Raw genomic sequence first — 20,269 nt, forward strand, 5'->3', positions numbered from 1 at the left:
CATCTCACAACACGGATGAATCTGGAGGGCATTATGCTGAGTGAAATAAGTCAGTCATGAAAGGACAAATATTGTATAAGACCACTATTAGAAGAACTGAAGAAAAGGTTTAAAACCAAAAATCAAAACCTATTGCTGTTGAGTCGATCCCTATACAACAGAATAGAACAGCCCCATAAGGTTTCCAAGGAGTGGCTGGTGGATTTGAACTGCTGACTTTTTGGTTAGCAGCCAAGCTCTTAACCAATACATCACCAGAGCCCCAAGAAAAGGTTTATACACAGTAAAAAAAAATTCTTTGATAGCTATGAGGGTGGGGAGGGTGGCAGGGGAAATCACTAGATAGTAGACAAGTGTTAACTTCGGTGAAGTGAAGGACAACACACAATATTGGGGAAGTCAGCACAACTGGACAAATGCAAAGGCGTAGAAGCTTCCTATAGCGACCCTATAGAACTACCCCATAGGGTTTCCAAGAAGCCGTTGCTGGATTCGAACTGCTGACCTTTGGGTTAGCAGTCCTAGCTCTTAACCACCGTGCCACCAGGGCTCCAGAAGCTTCCTAGACACATCCAAACACTATGAGGGACCAAGTAGCTGAGGGCAGGGGGCTGGGGACCATAGTCTTGAGGAACATCTAGGTCAATTGGCATAACATAGTTCATAAAGAAAATGTTCTACATTCCACTTTGGTGAGTAGCGTCTGGGGTCTTAAAAGCTTGTGAGAGGCCATCTAAGATACATCTACTGGTCCCATCCCATCCGGAGCAAAGGAGAATGAAGAAAACCAAAGACACAAGTTAAATATTAGCTCAAAGGACTAAAGGACCACATGAGCCAGAGACTCCACCAGCCTGAGACAAGAACTAGATGGTGTCTGGCTACCACCAACGACTGCTCTGACAGGGATCACAACAGAGAGTCCCAGACAGAGTGGGAGAAAAATGTAGAACAGAATTCAAATTCATGAAAAAAATACCAACTTACTGGTCTGACAGAGACTGGAGGAATCTCTAAAACTATGGCCCCTGGACACTCTGCTAACCCAGAACTGAAATCATTCCCAAAACCCACTTTTTAGACAAAGATTAGATAGGCCTATAAAAAACAAACAAACAGAAAAAAACACGTGAGGAACGCGTTTCTTAGTTCAATCAAATATACGAGACCAAATGGGTAACTCCTGTCCAAAAGCAAAAAGAGAAGGCAGGAAGGGGCAGCAACTGGACGAACGGGCACAGGGAACCCAGGGTGGAAAGAGGGAGCATGCTGTCACATTGTGGGGATTGTGAACAATGTCAGAAAACAGTATGTGTATAAATTTTTGAATGAGAAATTAACTTGAGCTGTAAACTTTCACCTAAAGCACAATAAAAAAGACTCCCCTCCAAAATAAATTAATAAAAAACATTTTAACGTAAATTATTTAAAATTAAGTAAAAATTTAAAAATTCAGTTCTTCATTTGCAGTAGCCACATTTCAAGTGCTCAATAGTCACATGTGCTAGTGGCTACCATATTGGACAACACAGAATTTTAGAACATTTTCATCATCAATAAAGTTCTAATGGACAGTGCTGGTCTAGAGAGTTCAATCTCCATTCTTTCAGAGCCCTATGAACCATGTGTTCTATGGTTCCTGAACCCTATGACCCAGGATTCAATGATTCCAGGACCCTAAAGTTTAAGAGCTTTATGATTCCAGATCTTTATAGCTGCCTTTCAATGACTTTGCATACTTTGGTTCTGCTGCATCTAATCTGTTCTACCACACTTTCTGTTTCTGCCAGGCTAATCTTCTCACCAACCCCCAGATGACCCAGATTCCATCCTCTCTATAACTTTACTCTTGTGTGGCCTTCAGATAGAATATCCTCCCCCTTTACTTATTCATATCTTCTGTTCTTTCTGTTGATAATTCTCCAGGAAGCCCTTCCTTGAGTTGCCTACTCTGACCTATGCTCTTGTCACCCAGACGTTCCCTGTCCTGGACTGTTCTATAATTGTCTTATGATGTAATATTTTCATTCTTCATCCAGATATGGAGCTCTGTGAGAACAGGCTTAGAATACATCTTCCTCTTGGCTCCCTCCTCCATGGCGTCAATTAGAATGGGGTCAGGCACATAGAAGATTCACGGAATAGGGTATGTATGTCCTAGTATTGGGTACCATCTATAGAACACTTGCTATGTTCCAGGTACTGTGCTAAGTACTTTAGCTGCATCAGTTCATTTAATCTGCACATAATAATGAAGAAGGTATTAATACTATTCCCATTTTTCAGGTGATGACACTGAGGCTCAGAGAAGTGGAGTGAATTGCTCAAGTTCACACAGCTAGTCATTGGTGGATCAGGGACTCAAATCCATATCTGGATGGTGTTAAACAATGTACTCCTAAAAGCACAATGCTATACATTCAAACATTTAGAAAGATATGAATTTCAGAGACCACAAAAAGGACACTTGTGGCCTACCTTTCTCTGTATCTTCATCTGCTAGATGACTTGAATGCTTCTAGTGGATCAGAGAGTTTCCTGCCATAGGGAGAGCTCAGGGGATAGGTCACACATCTGTGGACAGTAAGATGAGAACCATATCCTTCTTTCCATTGAAAGAGCTGACTTAGAGGATGGTCTTTCTTTGAGAACATCAGGAGAAAGGTAAGAGCATATGGGAGCCTAGAAGTTAGAATTTCCCATCAACCAGGGACAGATTCTGTTTTTAAAGGCCCTTAGGTCCTGTTGTTTCATGCTACCAGGGCTCTAAGTCAAAGACTTGATCATTCCAGAAACATGTGGCCAAAAGAAAGGTATTTCCCCAGACTTGTTTCATTTCAGGCCTCTATGCTTTCAAACTTGTAAGATACATGGACTCTGTGCTTTCAGAAATGGATATCCCCAGATCTCTTTTGTCTTAGGATTCTGTGTATCAGCGACTCCAAAGTCCAAGATCTCCATGGCCCCAGGACACAGTTTTGGGGAATCTATGGTAACGAAGTCCAAAGGTCCAAAGTCTCTCTTTCCCTCGGATTCCCTGTCCTCTGGGATCCAAGGACAATCTGAGTTTCAAATGTGAAAATGAGATGTGGTCAGAGGATTCTACAGCTCAAGACTTCTCTGGTTCCTATACCTGTATCCACTGCCATCGAGTCACTTCTGACTCACAGAGATCCTATAGGACAGAGTACAACTTCCCCATAGGGTTTCTGAGGCTGTAATCTTTATGGAAACAGACTGTCACATCTTTCTCCCATGGAGCAGCTGGTGGGTTTCAATCGCCAACCTTTCGGTTAGCAGCTGAGTGCTTAACCACTGCACCACCAAGGCTCCTTCTCTGGTTCCTAAGCTCTTAAATTTCCTGGCTTTAAAGTCCAAGAGCTCTAGGGTTCACTGTCTGTGAGGTTTCAGGAGTCTCTGTGATCATGACCCTTAGGTCTTATGGAATTATGGTTCCAGACTCTAAGGTCAATGTATTCTGTGGCCTCAGAGCTCTATCTTCAAGAGCTTTATGATTCCATGTTTCTAGATTTTCGTGAATCTAAGGTCTAGGTCTTTATGGTTCAAGGTCTCTTTGACTCCGAGATTCAAGGATCATATGTTCAGCTGCTCCGTGCACAGGATCATATAACTTCATTGCTCTAGAGCAGGAGTCAGCAAACATTTTCTGAAAGGTCCAGATAGTAACTATTTTAGGCTTTTATTACTGTATGATCTCTGTTGCAACTACTCATTTCTGTCCTTATGGTGCAAAAGCAGCCATGGACAATACATAAATAAATGAGTATGACAGAGATACAATAAAACTTTGCTTATCAAACTAGATGTTGAGCTGGATTTGGCTCTATGGCTATATTTACTGAACACTGCAATCTAAAGGCTCTAGCTGTAGTCTCCCTAGTTCCTGCACGACATGGATACAGGATTCTAAGATAAAAATCACTCTTGTTTGATTTCATAGGTATATAATTTGAGTGTCTTAAGTTCAAATGCAAGTGTCCTAAGTTCAGAAGGAGCCCTGGTGGTGCAGTGGTTAAGAGCGCAGCTGCAAACCAAAAAAGGTCAGCTGTTCGAATCTACAAGCTGCTCCTTAGAAAACGTGTGGGGCAATTCTACTCTCTCCTATACAGTTGCTATCAGTCAGAATCGACTTGACAGCAACGGGTTTGGTTGTTTTTTTTTTTTTTTTTTGTTAAGATCAAATGACTGTATGGCTCAGAAACTCTAATGTCCATATGCTCCACATTTAATATGACTTCAGAATTCTATGACTGTAGCACTAACTGATTCCTAGGTGCTAAGTTGTCAAGGGCCATATTATTTCAAGCCCCTATATTTTTGAGGAAATTATGATCATTGTGCACTATGTTCTAACGGATCAGTGGCCTCAGGACTCTATGATCCCAAATTCTGAATTCCACAGACTTTATGATCCCAGGGCTTTGAGATTTCAAGGCTCTATGTGGTCCAAGGGTCCTAGATTTCCAGAGTTTTAAGGTTCAGTAACTTTCCGAGGTCTTTACACATCCAGGTCCACATGTAAAAAATGTAATGGATCCTGGATCCTGTAGCCTTGTATCCCAAGGACATAGTGTCTCAATGGCCTTAAGGTCCAACGGCTGCACTGTCACTGGACCCTAAGACCTTATCATTTTAGAGCCCCAAAAGACTATGGTTTGAAAACTCTGCGTCCAGAACTTTATGGGTTCAGGCTCTAAAGTCAAAGCCTCTTTGGATGCTGGACCATAAGGCCAAAGGGGTCTATGGCTCCAGTATTCTGATTCAAGGTTGCTCTGGTAGAAGGGTTACAAGATTCAAAGTCTCTATGACCCCAGAACTCGATGTTTTCTCAACCCTACAATTCCAGTGTGCAGTACTGATTGATAGGCCTTTGAAGCCAAAGAACCTGTGGCCTCAGGAAGGTTCAGAGTCTCTAATGCCTAAGGTATTTTGGGTTCAGGATTCTATGATGTCAGGGCTCTCTAGCTTGAGGGTTCTATGACCCTAGGCCCCTAGGAACCCTGGACTTTTGTGGTGACAGGTCTCAAAGTCCAGTGTCTCAATGTTCCTGGGATTCTGTGGCTGTAGATCTACACGGCTCCTGTTGTACCAGGTTCCAGGACCCTAAGGTAACCCCAGGCCTGTGAGACTCAAGGGTAAGGGGATGGCAGGGTTTCTGGGCCCAGGGCCCCATTATTCTAGCACCTTCTGCTTTCTGTGCCTCCTATTTGCAGGGCTATGGAAGGCCTCCAGTGTCCTTGTTACCTGCTTCATCTTGGTACCAAACATAGAGCCGCTCACATCTATAACAAAGACCACGTTTTTCTCCACAGGTGGGAGGCCTCTGGAGGCAAAGTAATGAATAAAAAAGCCATTGTAAACCTGGACAAAAAGAAGTGAAACCAAGAAAGACTGTGAAAGCCAATCTAAATTAGGTTCTCTCTTATTCTCCTTCTTAACGCCCTGTTCTTTAAGTAGGCATTTGTGTGATTGTTTGTTCAAGGTCCTGGCTCCTCCATCAAAACTCTGTCTCTGCTGTTCAGCCTGTCAGCCTGCCCCACAGCTGTGGGGTGAATGAGACTTGCTCTTGGCTCAGGGCTCCAAGGTTCAGGATCTCTGTAATATGTGAGTTCCTGTCTGTGAGAAAGCTGGGCTTGGACTGCCTTGGGAGTCCCCAGGGACATTTTGCCTGGGCTCCAGGAACTCTAAGTATTGTTTTAACCTCCCTCTATAGAGTGAGCATGGGGCCCAGCTCCAGTCCCTGCCAGGGGCTGGGAGTTTGCAGGGCCTCTCTCCTCCTTAAGCCTCCTCTCTGCTGTTGCTGGGCAGAGCAGAGAGGGAGGAGGGAGCAGAGGTGAGGGAGCTGTCTGCTTGGAGGGGATTGGTTAGACAGGGTACAGATGCCTTGGGGTATCATGGATGTGATTGGCTACTGACACCCCCTCCCTTTCCCAGGTCATCTCTCCCTCAGCAGAGTCTGGGGCTGGGACAGCTAGGGAAGGGTAGGGGGTGATGGGAGGATCCCTCAGGACCAGTATCAGCTCAGCCCCTGAAGCTTGAATCAGGCTCTGCCCAGGGGCAACCAGCTTATCTTCTCCTCTGCCCCTCAGGCACTCTCGGACCACAAGGCTGGACACTCCGGCTTCTCCTTCTCCCTGAAGAGGAAAGGAAAATTCGGAGGACATGGTGCTCTTCGCCTCCACCCCACCTTTGCACTAGGTCACATGTGCATGTGCAGTCTCTGTCTCCCCTTTCTCCTGGCACTCTGTAACAGCTTCCAAGGGCCTGGGCTACCCACCCTGCAACTGCCCAAGCAAGGGCAGAGCCCCAGTCGGCCTCCTGTGCTCCTCCCATATCTGGGCAGGTGAGAGCTGCTGGGAAAATCACATGCCTACCCATCCATGGTCCCAGCCCTGCCTGGTGCCCCAACTTCATATCCCATACCCCATGGCATGTCCCTGTTCACCAACCACTTACACTCCCATCAGCAGTCACTCCAAACCTTCACCTCGCCACTTCACCTGCCCCACCACCCACCTCTCAGGTGATGCCTCACCTCCTGCCTCATCAAGAAAGCTGAGAGCACCAGGCCACATGCCCACTGACAGCCCACCCCACCCTTGCGTGGCGGTACACATACCCACATACCTATTCCCCCTGTTTAAGGCCAACACAGTGCTTCCCTGAACCCAGGGCACTCCCAGCCCCCAGCACCCACTCCACCATTCAGGCCCTTTCTCTACAACGACCAGCCCCCCAACACACACACTACTGGGTCTTCCATTCTGATTATAAACCGGTTTGTAGTTTTTCCATCCACTAAAGCAACCCCCCTTGTTCCCACATCCCACCCAAACTTCCAACAAGCCTCTCTTCTCCTCTTGGCATCCCGTGGTAATGACTCACCCCTGCAATGCCTTCTCACCTTCAATTCCCTTCTTAGGACTTCAAAGACTGGCTCCATCCCCACCACTACACTGACACTATTCTCCTACGAGAAACAATGACTAGTTTGTTTCCAAACTCAGTTGGTGCATTTCCATTCTCATCATACTGCACCTCCCTGGTGTCTTTCACAATGGACCATCACTTCTGCTTTCTTCAGAAATCCCTTTGCTGGGATCCTGAGACGGTGAACTCGCCTTGTGATTTGCCACCTCTCTGGCCCATCTGATTCAGTCTCTTTCACGGGATCCCCTTCCTCCACCTGCCCCTTACCAGTGCTTCCCAATATTTTTCTTGTCAGGGAACACGAAGACATTGATTATGTTGGTGCAGCGCAACGGAGTAAACAGTGGGGATGGACTGAGGTGTCCTAGGCAGGCTGTTGGCAGTCAGTGGGGATGGAAGCAAGAGTGCCTCAGGCCCTACCTGAGCGCCCTGAGGGCTAAGGAGATCAGTAGCTGCATTGCCACCCTGGATCTTCCTCTTCTCCCTCTGCATATTCTCCCTGGGTCACCTCACTCATGCACTTTGGTTTCAACCACTGAGTCTCCTCTGCTCCTGACCCCCACATCTCTTTCTCCAGTCCAGTCCTGGCCACTCTCCCCCTCCCGAACTGCGTGTCCATTCTGTCAGACCTGTTTACCTGGAGGTCTGAAGATGCCTCCAAAGCATCCTGACCAAACAAGGAACTCATCATCTTCCCCCCACCCCCACCCACCCTGCCCTTGTATTCCTTTCTCATTTGGGGCACCGCCATCCACCTGGTCACCCCAGATGCAAACCAGAGTGTTGCCCCTGACTCCTCCTGTGCACCAGTCTCCTCACATCCAATCAGCCCCCAATTCCTCCTGGGTTTACCTGCTGGATACGTCTCAGGTCCACCCCTCCTCTCCATCTCAAACTACCAAAGCTCAAGCTCAAGCCTTATTTCTCTCAGGTTTCCCGGCTTCCAGCACTGGCCCTCACATCCATGCTTCTTCCCACCAGCTGCCGGGCCTTTCTAAACACAAACCTCACAATGTCATTCCCTCTCATGACGCCCTGGGCACCTAAGGATAAACCCCGCGTTCCTTATGATGACCCCTGGTACTAGCCTACCTTCAGTCTCATCTCTAGCCATTTCTTGTGACTCAAATCAATGCCCCAGGAATGACCACCCATCTTTACTTCCCTACACACGCCTGGATATTTCTCGCCTCCATTCCTTCTGTCATGCAGTCCCCACTTTGCTGGAATGCCTTCCCTTTCCCACAGGGCTCCCTCACTGGGAAAATTTCTTTTCATTCTTGAACACCCAGGTCAGCCTTCGCCTCCTTCAGGGAGCCTTCCCTCACCACCTTCTTCTCTCCTCCTTACAGCTTCCATCATACCTCATGTTGTCATTGAAAGAGCACTTCTCATGTTGTGTTCATGTTCTCTGTTTTCCCCCATAGACTGTAAATAGGATCTGCCTGTGAGTCACTAGACGGTTCCCAACGTCAGCCAGCACTGGGCATGACACAGATTAGGTGTGCAACGAGTACCGACTGAATGAATGAAGGAGTGGATGTGCTGGGCTTTGAACGATGGGGCCGACTGAAGTAGGCAATGGGGAGTGAATTGAGAGGTTCTTGATGGGGTGACAGCAGGAACCAGGGCACGCAGTGGATGGGAGTGTCAGTTATACTATTTAATGCCTAATTCCATCTATTCTAGCTATATTTTGACACCAGGTGATTGTGGAAAAGGTAAAGAATGAGAAAGCAGGTGAATGCCCCAGCTAACTAAACACACCCTTATGACAGAACACCTGGTTTAGGTCCTTGTTGTCAGGGTACCCTCAGCTCCTATTCTGGCAGGGTGAATTACTTGTATTCCCCTTACACAGCAGGCTGTTTCATACCTCGGTGTCTTTGCACATACCGTTCCCTCCCTCTGAGTGCCTTTCCCTTCATCACCTTATCCACCCTGGTGGAGGTGAAATCTTATTCATTTCTTCCCATCCTAATTTAAAGACCAGCTCCTTTATGAAGACTTTCCTGAAACACCCCCCACCCCCACCGGTGTCCCTACATAACCCATTACAGATTTCTGCACAGCATCTAGAACATTCTATGACTGCTACTGGTTTATGTGTCTGGCTCCTGCAGGACTGTGAGATTCTGGAGAGAGAATCTGCCTCCCTAGACTGTATCCAACTCAGTTCTGAGTTCCAGAAGTCAGTGAGTGCAGAACTGTGCCCAGAGTAACTCTGCTCATGTGTTAAAGTTTGAATGGATGAATATGTGCATGGAGAAAGGTTTAGCCAAAGCATCATTTTAGCCCCAGGCAGAGACAGGAGTTGCGAGTGGGGTGGGGTCATTAGGGACGTGGCATTTAAGGACAAGGAGGACGCTGACCAGTGGAGAAAGGAGGAAGAAGACATTCCCAAGGGCGTAGATGGTATGAGTAAACGCTCAGACGCAGATCGGTGGCAGGTTCAGGTGCTTTGGAAGAAAGGCTGTGGTGTGGTGTGGGGCAGCTGGAGGGTGATTTGTGTGCTTAGAGTAGTGGGAGGTGTGGCTGGAAAGGCAGGTTGGGACCAGGCGTCTTAGGCTGCCAGGGAATCGTCCTCTTCAAGCCACGGTCTTTGGCTCAGTGCTGTGGGCAAGGGGCACAGCCCTCTGGCAGGCCATGGGACCACTGCACAATCTCCACGAGTGTGTGAGCTCACAATTTACAGGCTTCCTGTTTATGCACATGGCTCCACTGAAGCAAAAATAATTTTTTAAAAACTAGAGAGAGCAGGAGAGTCCAAGACAGCCTCGGCGTATTAGAGCTGCATAAAGCATGAGAGCCCATGAGTGTGAGAGAGCAATTACTGGCCAATGGTCCACTGTGAAAAAAGAATCGTTAAGATGGGCCATGACTTGATTCAATCGGGAATGGGCTCATTTGGAGCGTGATTCAGTGTATACAGTTTCAGGTCTCCAACCCTTTTAGGGAGCAGATGTGCCTCCCAAGCTGTAAAGCCGTGTGTCTCTGCACATCATCCTATCAGTGTTCCCTAGACCTCTGGTATCCTCGGGGAGAATCACATGAGCAACCTGTAGAGGCCAGATCATTGCCTGTCGGACTCCAAAGCCCAAGCTCTTTCCACTTCTCCAGGCCCCTCACCTGCACATCTCCAATGATGTCCTCCATGACCACATCATACTGCACCACGAAGTCTGACATAATGCCTGAGCTGGAGAAGGCTGACTGGTCTTGCAGTGATGGGTAGAAGGTGATAGGAGCACAGGTCTCTCCCCTCTCGATCCTGGTGAATGGGGGCAAGTCAGCTTCACCTGTATGAGTGAGCTGGGGTACCATGGAGGGCTCACCGGACAAACCAGGGAAAGGGACAGTGAAAGGGTGAGAAGTCTAACCCCTCCTACCACCTGCTGCTCCTCCTGCCTACAATGCCCTCCCACCTGCCCAAGTGCCACCCTCCTCTCCAAGTCCTCCAAACAGCTCCTGCCCTGCCTTCTCCGGAAAGCCCAGCCCGACAGCACCAACCCTCCCTTCAGCCCCCTGCCTATGGCAGTCTGATCCTCACTCACATCCTCACCCTAGGCCACCTCCCATCCACCCCAGGGCCCAATCTCTGACCTTCTAGTCCTGAGGGCTGTCATGTCTGGAGATAGAGCAGGAGACTGGGTCTGCCGCCAGAGAAGCAGTGTGGTGCATGTTTGGAGAGAGACAGACACACAGACAGGACTTAGGTCTCCTCCCATAGCCCTTACTGTTGTGGGAAATAGCACAGCCCAGCAAGGGTGTCCTCTGGGCTAGAATTTCATGTTTTCTTCCCCTCTGCCTTCTGACTCTCAGAATCACGTGTGTGAAACAACCTTTCAGTGTCTCATGAAATTACAGATGAATTTCTGGTCCTGGACGTTTGCTGAGCTGGCCACAAGATCAACTCCTCCTGGAATTTTAGTTCCAGAAAAATGTCTGTTCAGACATGTCTGCGTGCCTCCTTTTATTCCAGAAAACAGAAACTTGGGAATTCTGCTTTCCCCCACCCCCCTTCATGCTACAGCTGTCAGGAAGCTTAGGGGCAAAGGAGACCCATACTCTCTGCTGTGCCTGTTTACATACATTCTCTTGGCTTCCTTCCTCTCAGAGGTCTTTGTTCTGTTTTATCCCCACAGGATTGCTGCAACCCTCTGTTTTAACCTTTAAGGAGAAGCAGGGAGGGAGCTGCCATTTATAGCTTAAGGCTTAAGAGTGAGAGCTCCAAGGATTCAGATGACCTGTGGCCCCAGTTCCGTGCTGCTGACTATGTGACCCTGGACAAGTTATTCACGCTCTCGAAGCCTCAATCTCCTCATCTGTAATCCAAGATTTTAAGAGCTCTTATTGCATACATGGTGGTTGTAGGGATTAAATTAAAAGCATTTGACACCATACCTGGCTCTTAACTAAGTGCTCAGTCATGTTAGCTAATGCAATTATCATCAAATCCTCATTGCTCTGCACCAAATGTTTGGAGGGAGGAATTATCTGAAATTCTCACAGTGTCCCTGGGCCGGAGATGCCATTTCCCCCATTGCACAGATGGAAAAAATACTGAAGCAGACTAGTTGGGTGTCTTCTCTAAAGTCCCATGTTAGGGGAGTGTCAAAGCTTGGATTTGAACTCAGGTCTGTGTGTCTGTCTATCTCTCTCCATTATATACACCACACTGCCTCTCTGGGTCAGCAGTAGGGTCAAATTTGTCATGATCTCCAATGCTAAACCGCTTTGTAAGTGTGGCCATATGAGGTCGGTGGTTTCTCTGTGCCTGTCCAATCAGTCTCTCTGAAGAGGTGGGTAAGCCACTCAGTGGTTCCTCAACCTGGCTGGGCTTCAAGTTCACCTGGAAACTGCAAGACAGATTCCTTGGTCCCACCCCAACTCACTGAACCAGACTCCACAACGATGCGATTCAGGACTGTGTAATTTTAAAGGTCGTGGTGATTTTGATAAAGCCAGTCTCTAGTACTGGCCTTTGAAAACCTCTTGATGAAATTCAAGTAAGACTGGCAGCCAGGACACCTCTCATCTACAGTGTCTTTGACAGATCTTCAAGGGCCTCCCACACTTCACACTGTCTTATTCTCTTCCGTTCTCAGTGGTGATTCCAGGGAAAAGCAAGATTGCCCAGCATGGCTTCTACCACCTCCAGCATTGTTAATACATGACTTCACCATGCCCACCCAACAACCGATCATTCTACCCATGTGGGTTTTTTTAATTTGTTTAAATTAGAGAAACCAAGACTGTGGAATGTTATCTGACATACCAGGTTCACACCACCTGAAAAGGCCAGACCAGTGTTGGAACCCAAATATCTCCAACTTCAAACATGAGCTTTTCTCACTCTGAGTGGGGAAGGGATTTGGAGGTAAGCACAAGGCAGAAGTAGCACTAGAATGAAGCCCAGAGGAAAAGGTCATGTTCCCATCCAGGGAAGGATAGTTCTGTTGATTGACCTATGGTGCTGTCCCCGTACTTGCATGGGCCCTCGTGAGCAAATGGCTGGTCGTCAGGGGTGGCACGTTCACGTAGGCAATGCCTGTCCTTTCTGACACTGTGATCTCTACGCTCATCCTTGTCACCAATTGGTCAGGCCTCAGGCTCACCACCAGCTGGTACTGGCCCTGGTGCCGCTGCAGCAGTTCGCAGGCCAGGGGAAATGTTACCACCATGCCTGCTGCCAGGCTGGTGGAGCTGTGGTACTTTTCTGACTCCTGGTCCCTGGGCAAGAAAGAGAAGAGAGCAGGAAGGGCATGGGATCTCATAAAGTTTAGGGGAATTGTTAGATGACCTGTCTCTGCCCTCTCCAGCCCTTTTCTAAGCAGACATGGCCAGGTCTCTGGTTCAATGTCTCATGGACAATCAATCCCTAAGTCATTAGTCCAGTCAGTCATTCACACATTCACCCAATCAACCTTCCTCCCTCCCTCATTCATCCTCAGAAATATTCTGCTGGAGAAATTATATCACAGACAGCTCACTTTTAAGGAAATCCAGTTTAGAGCAGAATAATTAAAGACTAATAATTTGTTTTACCAAAAGTTTTTTTCAATTTACACAAAATGCATCTTTCCCTTCAAATAGCTCCTCACATCCACCACTCCTCCATGCTTTAAATTGAACTTGTTTATAAGGCTTTAACTTTTCCATATGCAGTAGCCAAAGCCTAAAGTTCACGTGCTTGATGAAACTTTTTGGAAGGTGGGAGGAAACATTGAGGGAAGACAATGCATTTCTGCCGGCAAAATGGAACTCAATTAAGACACAGTATTTAAATTAGAAAAATCTCACTTGCACATAACCTTTCTGAAAGGTGGCAATTCTTAAGTAAGCCACATCCTGTGGCAGGAGGAAAGTGGTAATGGGGAAGTGAACTCCGATTTATTGAACATCTACTGTATTGCAGGCTTTGATATTCGTTAACTCACATTATCTTCATGTAATCTGATGAAGTAAAGATCATTGTTCCTGTTATACAGAGGTAGAGACTGAGGTCCGGAGAGAATGCCTTTTGTCCCTGATCACACAGACAAGATGAATTTGTCAGGTTTCAGACTGGATGGAGCCTTACTGGATGCCTACATGAGCAGCTGTCTTTCCCTGTTGATTGTCTTCCTCATATATTTTCTTTGCCTGGTGCTTCTCTTTGACTTCTGCAAGGTAAACTTTATTACTGATGGTCCTGATGGAGCAGGAAAGAGGAATGGACAAACAGAGACAGAAAGAAAAAAAGAGATGGCCAGAGCCATAGAGAGAGACTTACAAAGAAGGAGAAGGAGGAGGATGGGGGATGGGGAGAGAAAAGAACAAAATAGTGCCTTAAAGCCAGAGAGCAGGAGCAAGCAAGGAGAGGAGAATAGACGGAGAAAAAACCAGGTGACATAGTTTCATTATCTCCATTTGTCAGATCAGGAAATAGAGACCACACTGTAGGCATATGGTGGACCTCATGTTAGGACTTTGTCTTTCCCGAAGTGTTGAATGACTTCCATTTTTTGACACACAAATTAATTTTAGGTGGGACACAACTGAACATTTTTATTGTAATTGTTATGTACTTACTATAGTGTGTATTAAAATATAACTAGCATATTTAACTCATGATTTCACAGATATTGCTAGTTAGGTTAAGGCTTACGTAGACTACCTTAAAAAGTCTACCTATTCAAAGAAAATATATTAAGTAAATCGGAAACTCTGGCGGTGTAGTGGTTAAGAGCTACGGCTGCTAACCAAATGGTCGGCAGTTCGAATCCGCCAGGCGCTCCTTGGAAACCCTATGGGGCAGTTCTACCCTGTCCTGTAGGGTCACTATTGAGTCAGAGTTGACTTGACAGCAACGGGTTTGGTTTTTGTTTTTGTTTTTTTTATATTAAGTGAATAATTTGGTGGGTGGTATAGGTGGTATGCAAATTGTTGCAAAGGCTGCTGGGTCTAACTGGGAAAGCAGCCTTGCACTCAGGGAGCTCAGATAATGACGAGGCACAAACTCAGACTTGTTTACTCCCATTTTCCCCATTTCTTTAAGGAAGATAATAAAATGTTTAGGAGTTCTAAGAAGGGAGAGAACATTTTTGGTCAAGTCTTCAAGAAAGGGTCCTAGAGGAGGTGGCCTTGGAGCTGGGCCTGAAAGATGGGGGGGATTTGGATAAATAATCCTCACTGGCCATGCCTTCTCAGTCTCCTTTGCTGGCTCCTTTTCTACCTGACCTCTAAATCTTTGGAGAACACTCCAAGGCTCTGTTCTCTATCTCTTCTCCCCTCCCCTCCCCTACCTTCCCCTCCTTGTCCCTGTCCCTTCCCCTTCTCTGTTCTTTCTACATTCACTCTCTATGTGATATCGACTAGCCCCATGGCTTTGAATATCATTTATACACAGGTGGCCAAGTGGTAAGAGCTACATCGGCTAACCAAAAGGTTGGCAAGTTCGAATCACCAGCTGCTCCTTGGAAACCCCATGGAACAGTTCTACTCTGTCCTATAGGGTCGCTATGAGTTGGAATTGACTTGACGGCAATAGTTTTATATATATATATAAAACACTCCAGACCCATACATCCAATTGTTTACTTGACATCTCCAAGTGAATATCCAATATGCACCTCAAGCTTAACATATCCCAAACTGAGCTGCTATCCCCCCTTCCCAAATCTGCCCTCCCTTGGTCTTCCTTATCTCTGTAAATCGTTTCTCTGGTCAAAAATCTTGGAATCATAGTTGGCTCCCCTCTTTCTCTCACAGTCTACATCCAATCCATAAGGAATTTTCAGCTCTATCTTTAGAATACATCCACAATCTGACCACTTCTCACCACTCCCACAACTACTGCCCTGGTCCAAACTACCAATAGCCCTTGCCTGGATAAATGCAATAACCTACTAACTGGCCTCCCTCTTTCAACCCTTGCCTCCTTATAGTCTGTTCTCCTCATAGTAGTCAGAGGGATCCTGTTAAATCCTAAGTCAGGCCATGTCCCTCCTCTGCTCAAATTTCTCTGTGGCTCTCATGTCAATGCAGAGTAAAAACCAAAGTCCATACAAGGGCCCACAAGGCCCTAGACAATCTGGCTCAAGGTACCTCTTTAAGCCCATCTCCTATTCTCCCCCTCACTCACTCTGCTCCAGCCACACTGGCTCCCTTGCTGTTTCTTGAATTTGTTAAGCACATTCTTATCTCAGAGCCTTTGCAAGTACTGTTCCCTCTGCCTGGAACCCTCTTCCTCTAGATCTTTGCAAGACTTACAATCTTTCTTTCAGATCTCTATTCAAATAGCATTTCCCTCTCAAGAGACATCCTTGATCACTCACTCTATCCAAAATAGGACTTTTACACTCACTCTCTATCTCCCTTGCTCTACTTTCTCTTTCTTTGTAGCACTTCTCATCCACAAACTGACATAAACTTGATTATTTTTTCCTTGTCTGTCTTCTCCACTAGACTGTGAGCTCCTAGAAGGCAGGAATGTTTGTCTGTCTTATTCACTGCTGTATCCTTAGTGCCTAGAATATGGCCTGGCACACAGTAGGCACTCAATAATTATTTGTGGAATAGGCATTCCAGACAGGCAGTAGGAAAACACAGTGAATGTTTCAGAGAACAACAAGCAGTTAGTTAGATTTGCCTGGAGTAAAGAGGTAAGGAAAGGAGGTATGGAGGGAAGGTTTTTGTGGTTGGGTAGGCCTAGAGGATAAAGAACTTTGAATGTCAGACTCTATGAGCTTATATGGCAGCAAGGACTTCTTGCTATGGAGAATGGGGAGTCATAGATAATTCTTGAAAAGGGGATGGATTGGGTCAGGGCTGACCTTTGAGGAGTGATAGTTTGGTGTTCTAGAAAATGTTAGTGCAACTCTGTAGGAGGCAGGTACGACAGTCTCTATTTTACAAATGGAAAAACTGAGGCACAGATATCATGAAAGCCACTTGACCAAGATGGCAGCTTCCAGGAACATTTAGGTAGCATATGCAGCTTCTAGAAAGCGGGAAGTGTTTCTAGGCAGCTGAAACAGACTATTGCTGTGGGTAGGCTATGTGGGGGTGGGCCGAGATGGCACTGACCCAAGGTCTCTTGGGGAGTGTGGGGATGGAGGGTGGAGCTGGTCTGGCAGCAGCACACTGAGGCCTCTGTGTGTGTGCTGCCTCCAGCCAGCATAATTTCCACAGACTCTGCCCAGGAACATTTCTTCCAGCCTGCTTCGCTTAATTTTTTAAAAATTTCTTTTGGTGTTTTTTTCTACTGAAACAAAAATCCAGATTCTGTCTGACTGCTTGGCTCTTGCATCCTTTGATCCCCAACTTCTCTGGTTAGCCCCCATAACCTGGACCCATGCATTCTTTTTTGCCTTTGGTCACCCTGGGTCCCCAATGTGCAATGATCTTGGCCCCTTCAAATCCTACCCATATTGAAATTCTGCTTCCAGGAAGCCCTCTTTGACTATCTCAACACCTCTCCCCTGGCCTTGACTCCACAACCATCACCTCTGACCTAGGCCCTCTCCAGGGGACTGCCATCTGTCCATCAGACCAAGAAGTTCTTGATGGCAACATCTAGGCTTCAGGGCTGCTGTCTGAGTTCTCACAGGTTGCACAGGGTGCCCTCCCCACCAGCAGCGGTAGTACTGGTGGCGTAAGTAGGGACTGAAAACTCAGCCTGTGCTGGGTTCACTAATCTGCGAAATCTGAGAGTCCCTCTACCCAAAGCAAAGCAAAACTTTTTTATAATTCACTCTAAGGTGTTATATGGGGTAATGAAGTCCTGCTAAGCTTTCTCCTTATCTGCAACTTCTGCCACCTTCATCATCAAAATGAAAACGCCATCCTCTACTAGGCTGAACAAGCTGTACAAGCTGAAATCAGCGAAGCATCTGTTATATTTACTTACTCCCCGCATGAAATCAGGTTGTTTCTTCCTCCTTATGGCCTCTCAAATCCTTTCCTCTATCCCACTGTACTGCTCTCACCTTCAGCGTCCCTCACGTGGACACGGCCCCAATTTCCTTACAGATCTCCCTGCTTCCCAGCTGCCCCACTCCAGCCCACCCCCACTTGCACTATCATCACTCCTTGATTAAAACCTTGCTATGTCTCCTCATTGGAGCCCTGGTGGTGCAGTGGTTACGAGCTCCGCTGCTAACCAAAACGTTGGCAATATGAATCCACCAGTCGCTCCTTGAAAACTCTGTGGGGCAGTTCTACTCTGTCTTATAGGGTCACTCTGAGTCAGAATCGACTTGACGGCTTTTTTTTTTTTAATGTCTCCTCATTATGGGCCACAGTTATCTCCAAAGTGGGATGCACATGCCCCAGGGCATGCTGGAGACAAGTCATGAGGGAGTGAGAGAACAATATTAAAAATACAGGGCTTTTATCCTCATCCTTTAAAGATGTATATTTTTGCATACACTTCATAATATACTTAATATATTTACTCAGTAGTATATTTACATAATTTATATATTAGTAAATACACACATTTAGGGAGATCAAGTTTTTCCTGATAGGTGTGCACACACATAAAATGATTTGGAGACCATTAAGTAAAGTTCAGATATTCGGTCTGGCATTGGAAACCCTCCATCACCTAATCTTTTCCTACCTCTCAAGTCTCATTTCTGATCACTCTTCTACCCCTGCCTTATGCCCTACACTCCAGTGACACTGAAGTATTTGCAGTTCCCCTAATGAGAGAACATTTGTTCCTTTATTCCTTTTGCCTGGGTTTCCCAGCCCTGCCCTAACCCTGCCTGCCTGGTGAACATCTCATATTTCAAGCCTCAGTTTAGGTGTCATCTCTGACTGCCTGGAGGTGGGGTGGAGCTGGGGAACTGACCACAGTCTCCTGGTTGGCCTCTCCATTCCCACCATGCATATTCTGACTGCTCCTTCGTCCCAGCATATTTGATGAAAATTATGTTTCCTTTTTTCACGTCCCCCACAGACGATGAATTCTGTGAGAGCAGGGACCGTGTGTAATTCATCTCTGTCTTTCTGTAGTAGTAAGGCACACAGTCGGTATCAGGAAATGTTTGTTTAAAATAAGAATAGCTAATATTATCAAGTACTTACTATGTGCTCAGCACTGATTTTTGCATATGCTTTCACATATATTAACTCATTAAATTCTAGCAGGGGGCTACTAATTTTATCCACATTTTACAGATGTGTAAAATGAGACTCTAAGAAGTGAAGTCACATGCCCTGAGTCCCATAGCTGGTGGAGCCAGAATTCAAACTCAAGAAGTCTGATCTCAAGAGTGCATGTTCTTAATCACTATGCTCTGCTGAAAGAATGAACAAACGTATGCATGAATGAATGAAGTGGTTAGTTTGAAAGCAGACTTACACAGTGAAATTGGAGATAAAGGCAAGGCGAGGCAGATCCAGGTCAAAGATGGCTTTATGGGCCTCAGCATGTGGATTGAACAGGATAGAGGTGACCAAGGTGTGGGCATAGCGGGATACTACAGTGGATTGCACAGAGTAGCTCGTTATCAGCAACTGAGAGAGAAGACAGGGAAGTGGGTTAGGTAGACTCTATCCTTGGCCTAGATGGGCTGGTGCTTGGGAATCCAAGATGCTTGGACAAGTCTCAGGGTACTGGTGAGAAAACTAAGGACTAGAGAGGGAAAATGGCCTCTGTAATCCATTTGGTGACTCTGCCTTAATATTTCAGTGAGCTTTATCAAATCTCAGAACCAAAGACTCACAGAAGATCACAATTCAAGGGACCTCTGGACAAGTGCTTCTCCAATTTTAATGTGCACATTAATCTCCTAGGGATCTTGTTAAAATGCAGACTACGATTTAGCAAATCTGGGGTGAGGCCTGAGATTCTGCATTTCTAGCAAGCTCCCACGTGATGTTGATGCTGCTGGTCCACAGATTTCACTTTGAGTAGCAAGGCTTCAGAATATAACAGAACAGGTGCCCTTTATTGAGCCTTACTCTGTGTGAGGCACTGTGATAAGTGTATACAGTTTTCTTCTTTAGGGCCTCAGGTGTGCAGAATTGCACCTGATAAGTGCAGTCACGCACTGCAAACATGATAAGTATTTGACATCTTATTTAATCCTCATATCAGCCCTATGAGCTTGGTACTAGTATTTTCCACGTTTTACAGATGTGTTAACTGAAGTGCAGAGACAGAGGTCACACAGCAAATAAGATATCTATCATCTTCTTTGCCTTTCCTGAAGCCATAGTCCTTCCATCTACTCATACATAATGCACATCTAGTTAATTCCCAGTGTGGAGCAGTGGGAAATGAGGGCAATTTGGGATCAGATGGACCTCGGTTCAAATTCTGGTTCTGCCACTTTATGTGGCTTAACATCTGAGTCTCAGTTTCCTCCTGTATGTAATGGAGATAACAATAGAACCTAGCTCATAGGGTTATTGTGAGGACTAAATGAAATAACTCTAAAATCCCTGGTGCAGCACCTGACATGTGCTCAGTAAATAGTAACTCTTTCCTCTAACTCTAGCTTCTCAGTCAAAGGACTGAGGAAACAGACCAAATAACTTTGCCCTGCTCCCCCAAGGAGATAATTTTCTCATAAATCCCATAGGTTTGTTCCTTCATTCCAGAACTGACCTTTGTACTTTATGAGGGGAGGCCAAGGGGTCCCTGGTATGTCAGTTCCAGGAGAATGGTCAGCAAAAAGCTGACACAGACAAGGCATCTCCATGCAGACATGATGTCACCTCTGGCCTGGGTCTGTTTCTCATGTCCAGAAGGTCTGCGCTCGCTCCCCAAAGCCTTTCTCTTTTAAACCTCCAGGTATCCCTTCTCATGAGAGGGTGGGAC

General features: G+C 46.3%; 1 protein-coding gene across 1 annotated transcript in view; it reads right to left on the bottom strand.

Moving 5' to 3' along the window:
* The window catches only part of ITIH6 (inter-alpha-trypsin inhibitor heavy chain family member 6), a 66,284-nt gene extending 46,126 nt beyond the window's left edge, over window positions 1–20,158 (bottom strand). The window contains 7 exon segments of the mRNA XM_004389129.1: window positions 1,574–1,582; window positions 5,266–5,382; window positions 10,081–10,250; window positions 12,440–12,684; window positions 13,535–13,645; window positions 18,806–18,960; window positions 20,057–20,158. Of these exon segments, the coding sequence (XP_004389186.1) occupies window positions 1,574–1,582; window positions 5,266–5,382; window positions 10,081–10,250; window positions 12,440–12,684; window positions 13,535–13,645; window positions 18,806–18,960; window positions 20,057–20,158 (909 nt within the window).
* Window positions 20,159–20,269: the final 111 nt, after the last annotated feature.

Source organism: Trichechus manatus, unplaced genomic scaffold (assembly GCF_000243295.1).
Source record: "Trichechus manatus latirostris isolate Lorelei unplaced genomic scaffold, TriManLat1.0 scaffold00233, whole genome shotgun sequence".
Lineage (NCBI taxonomy): Eukaryota > Metazoa > Chordata > Mammalia > Sirenia > Trichechidae > Trichechus > Trichechus manatus.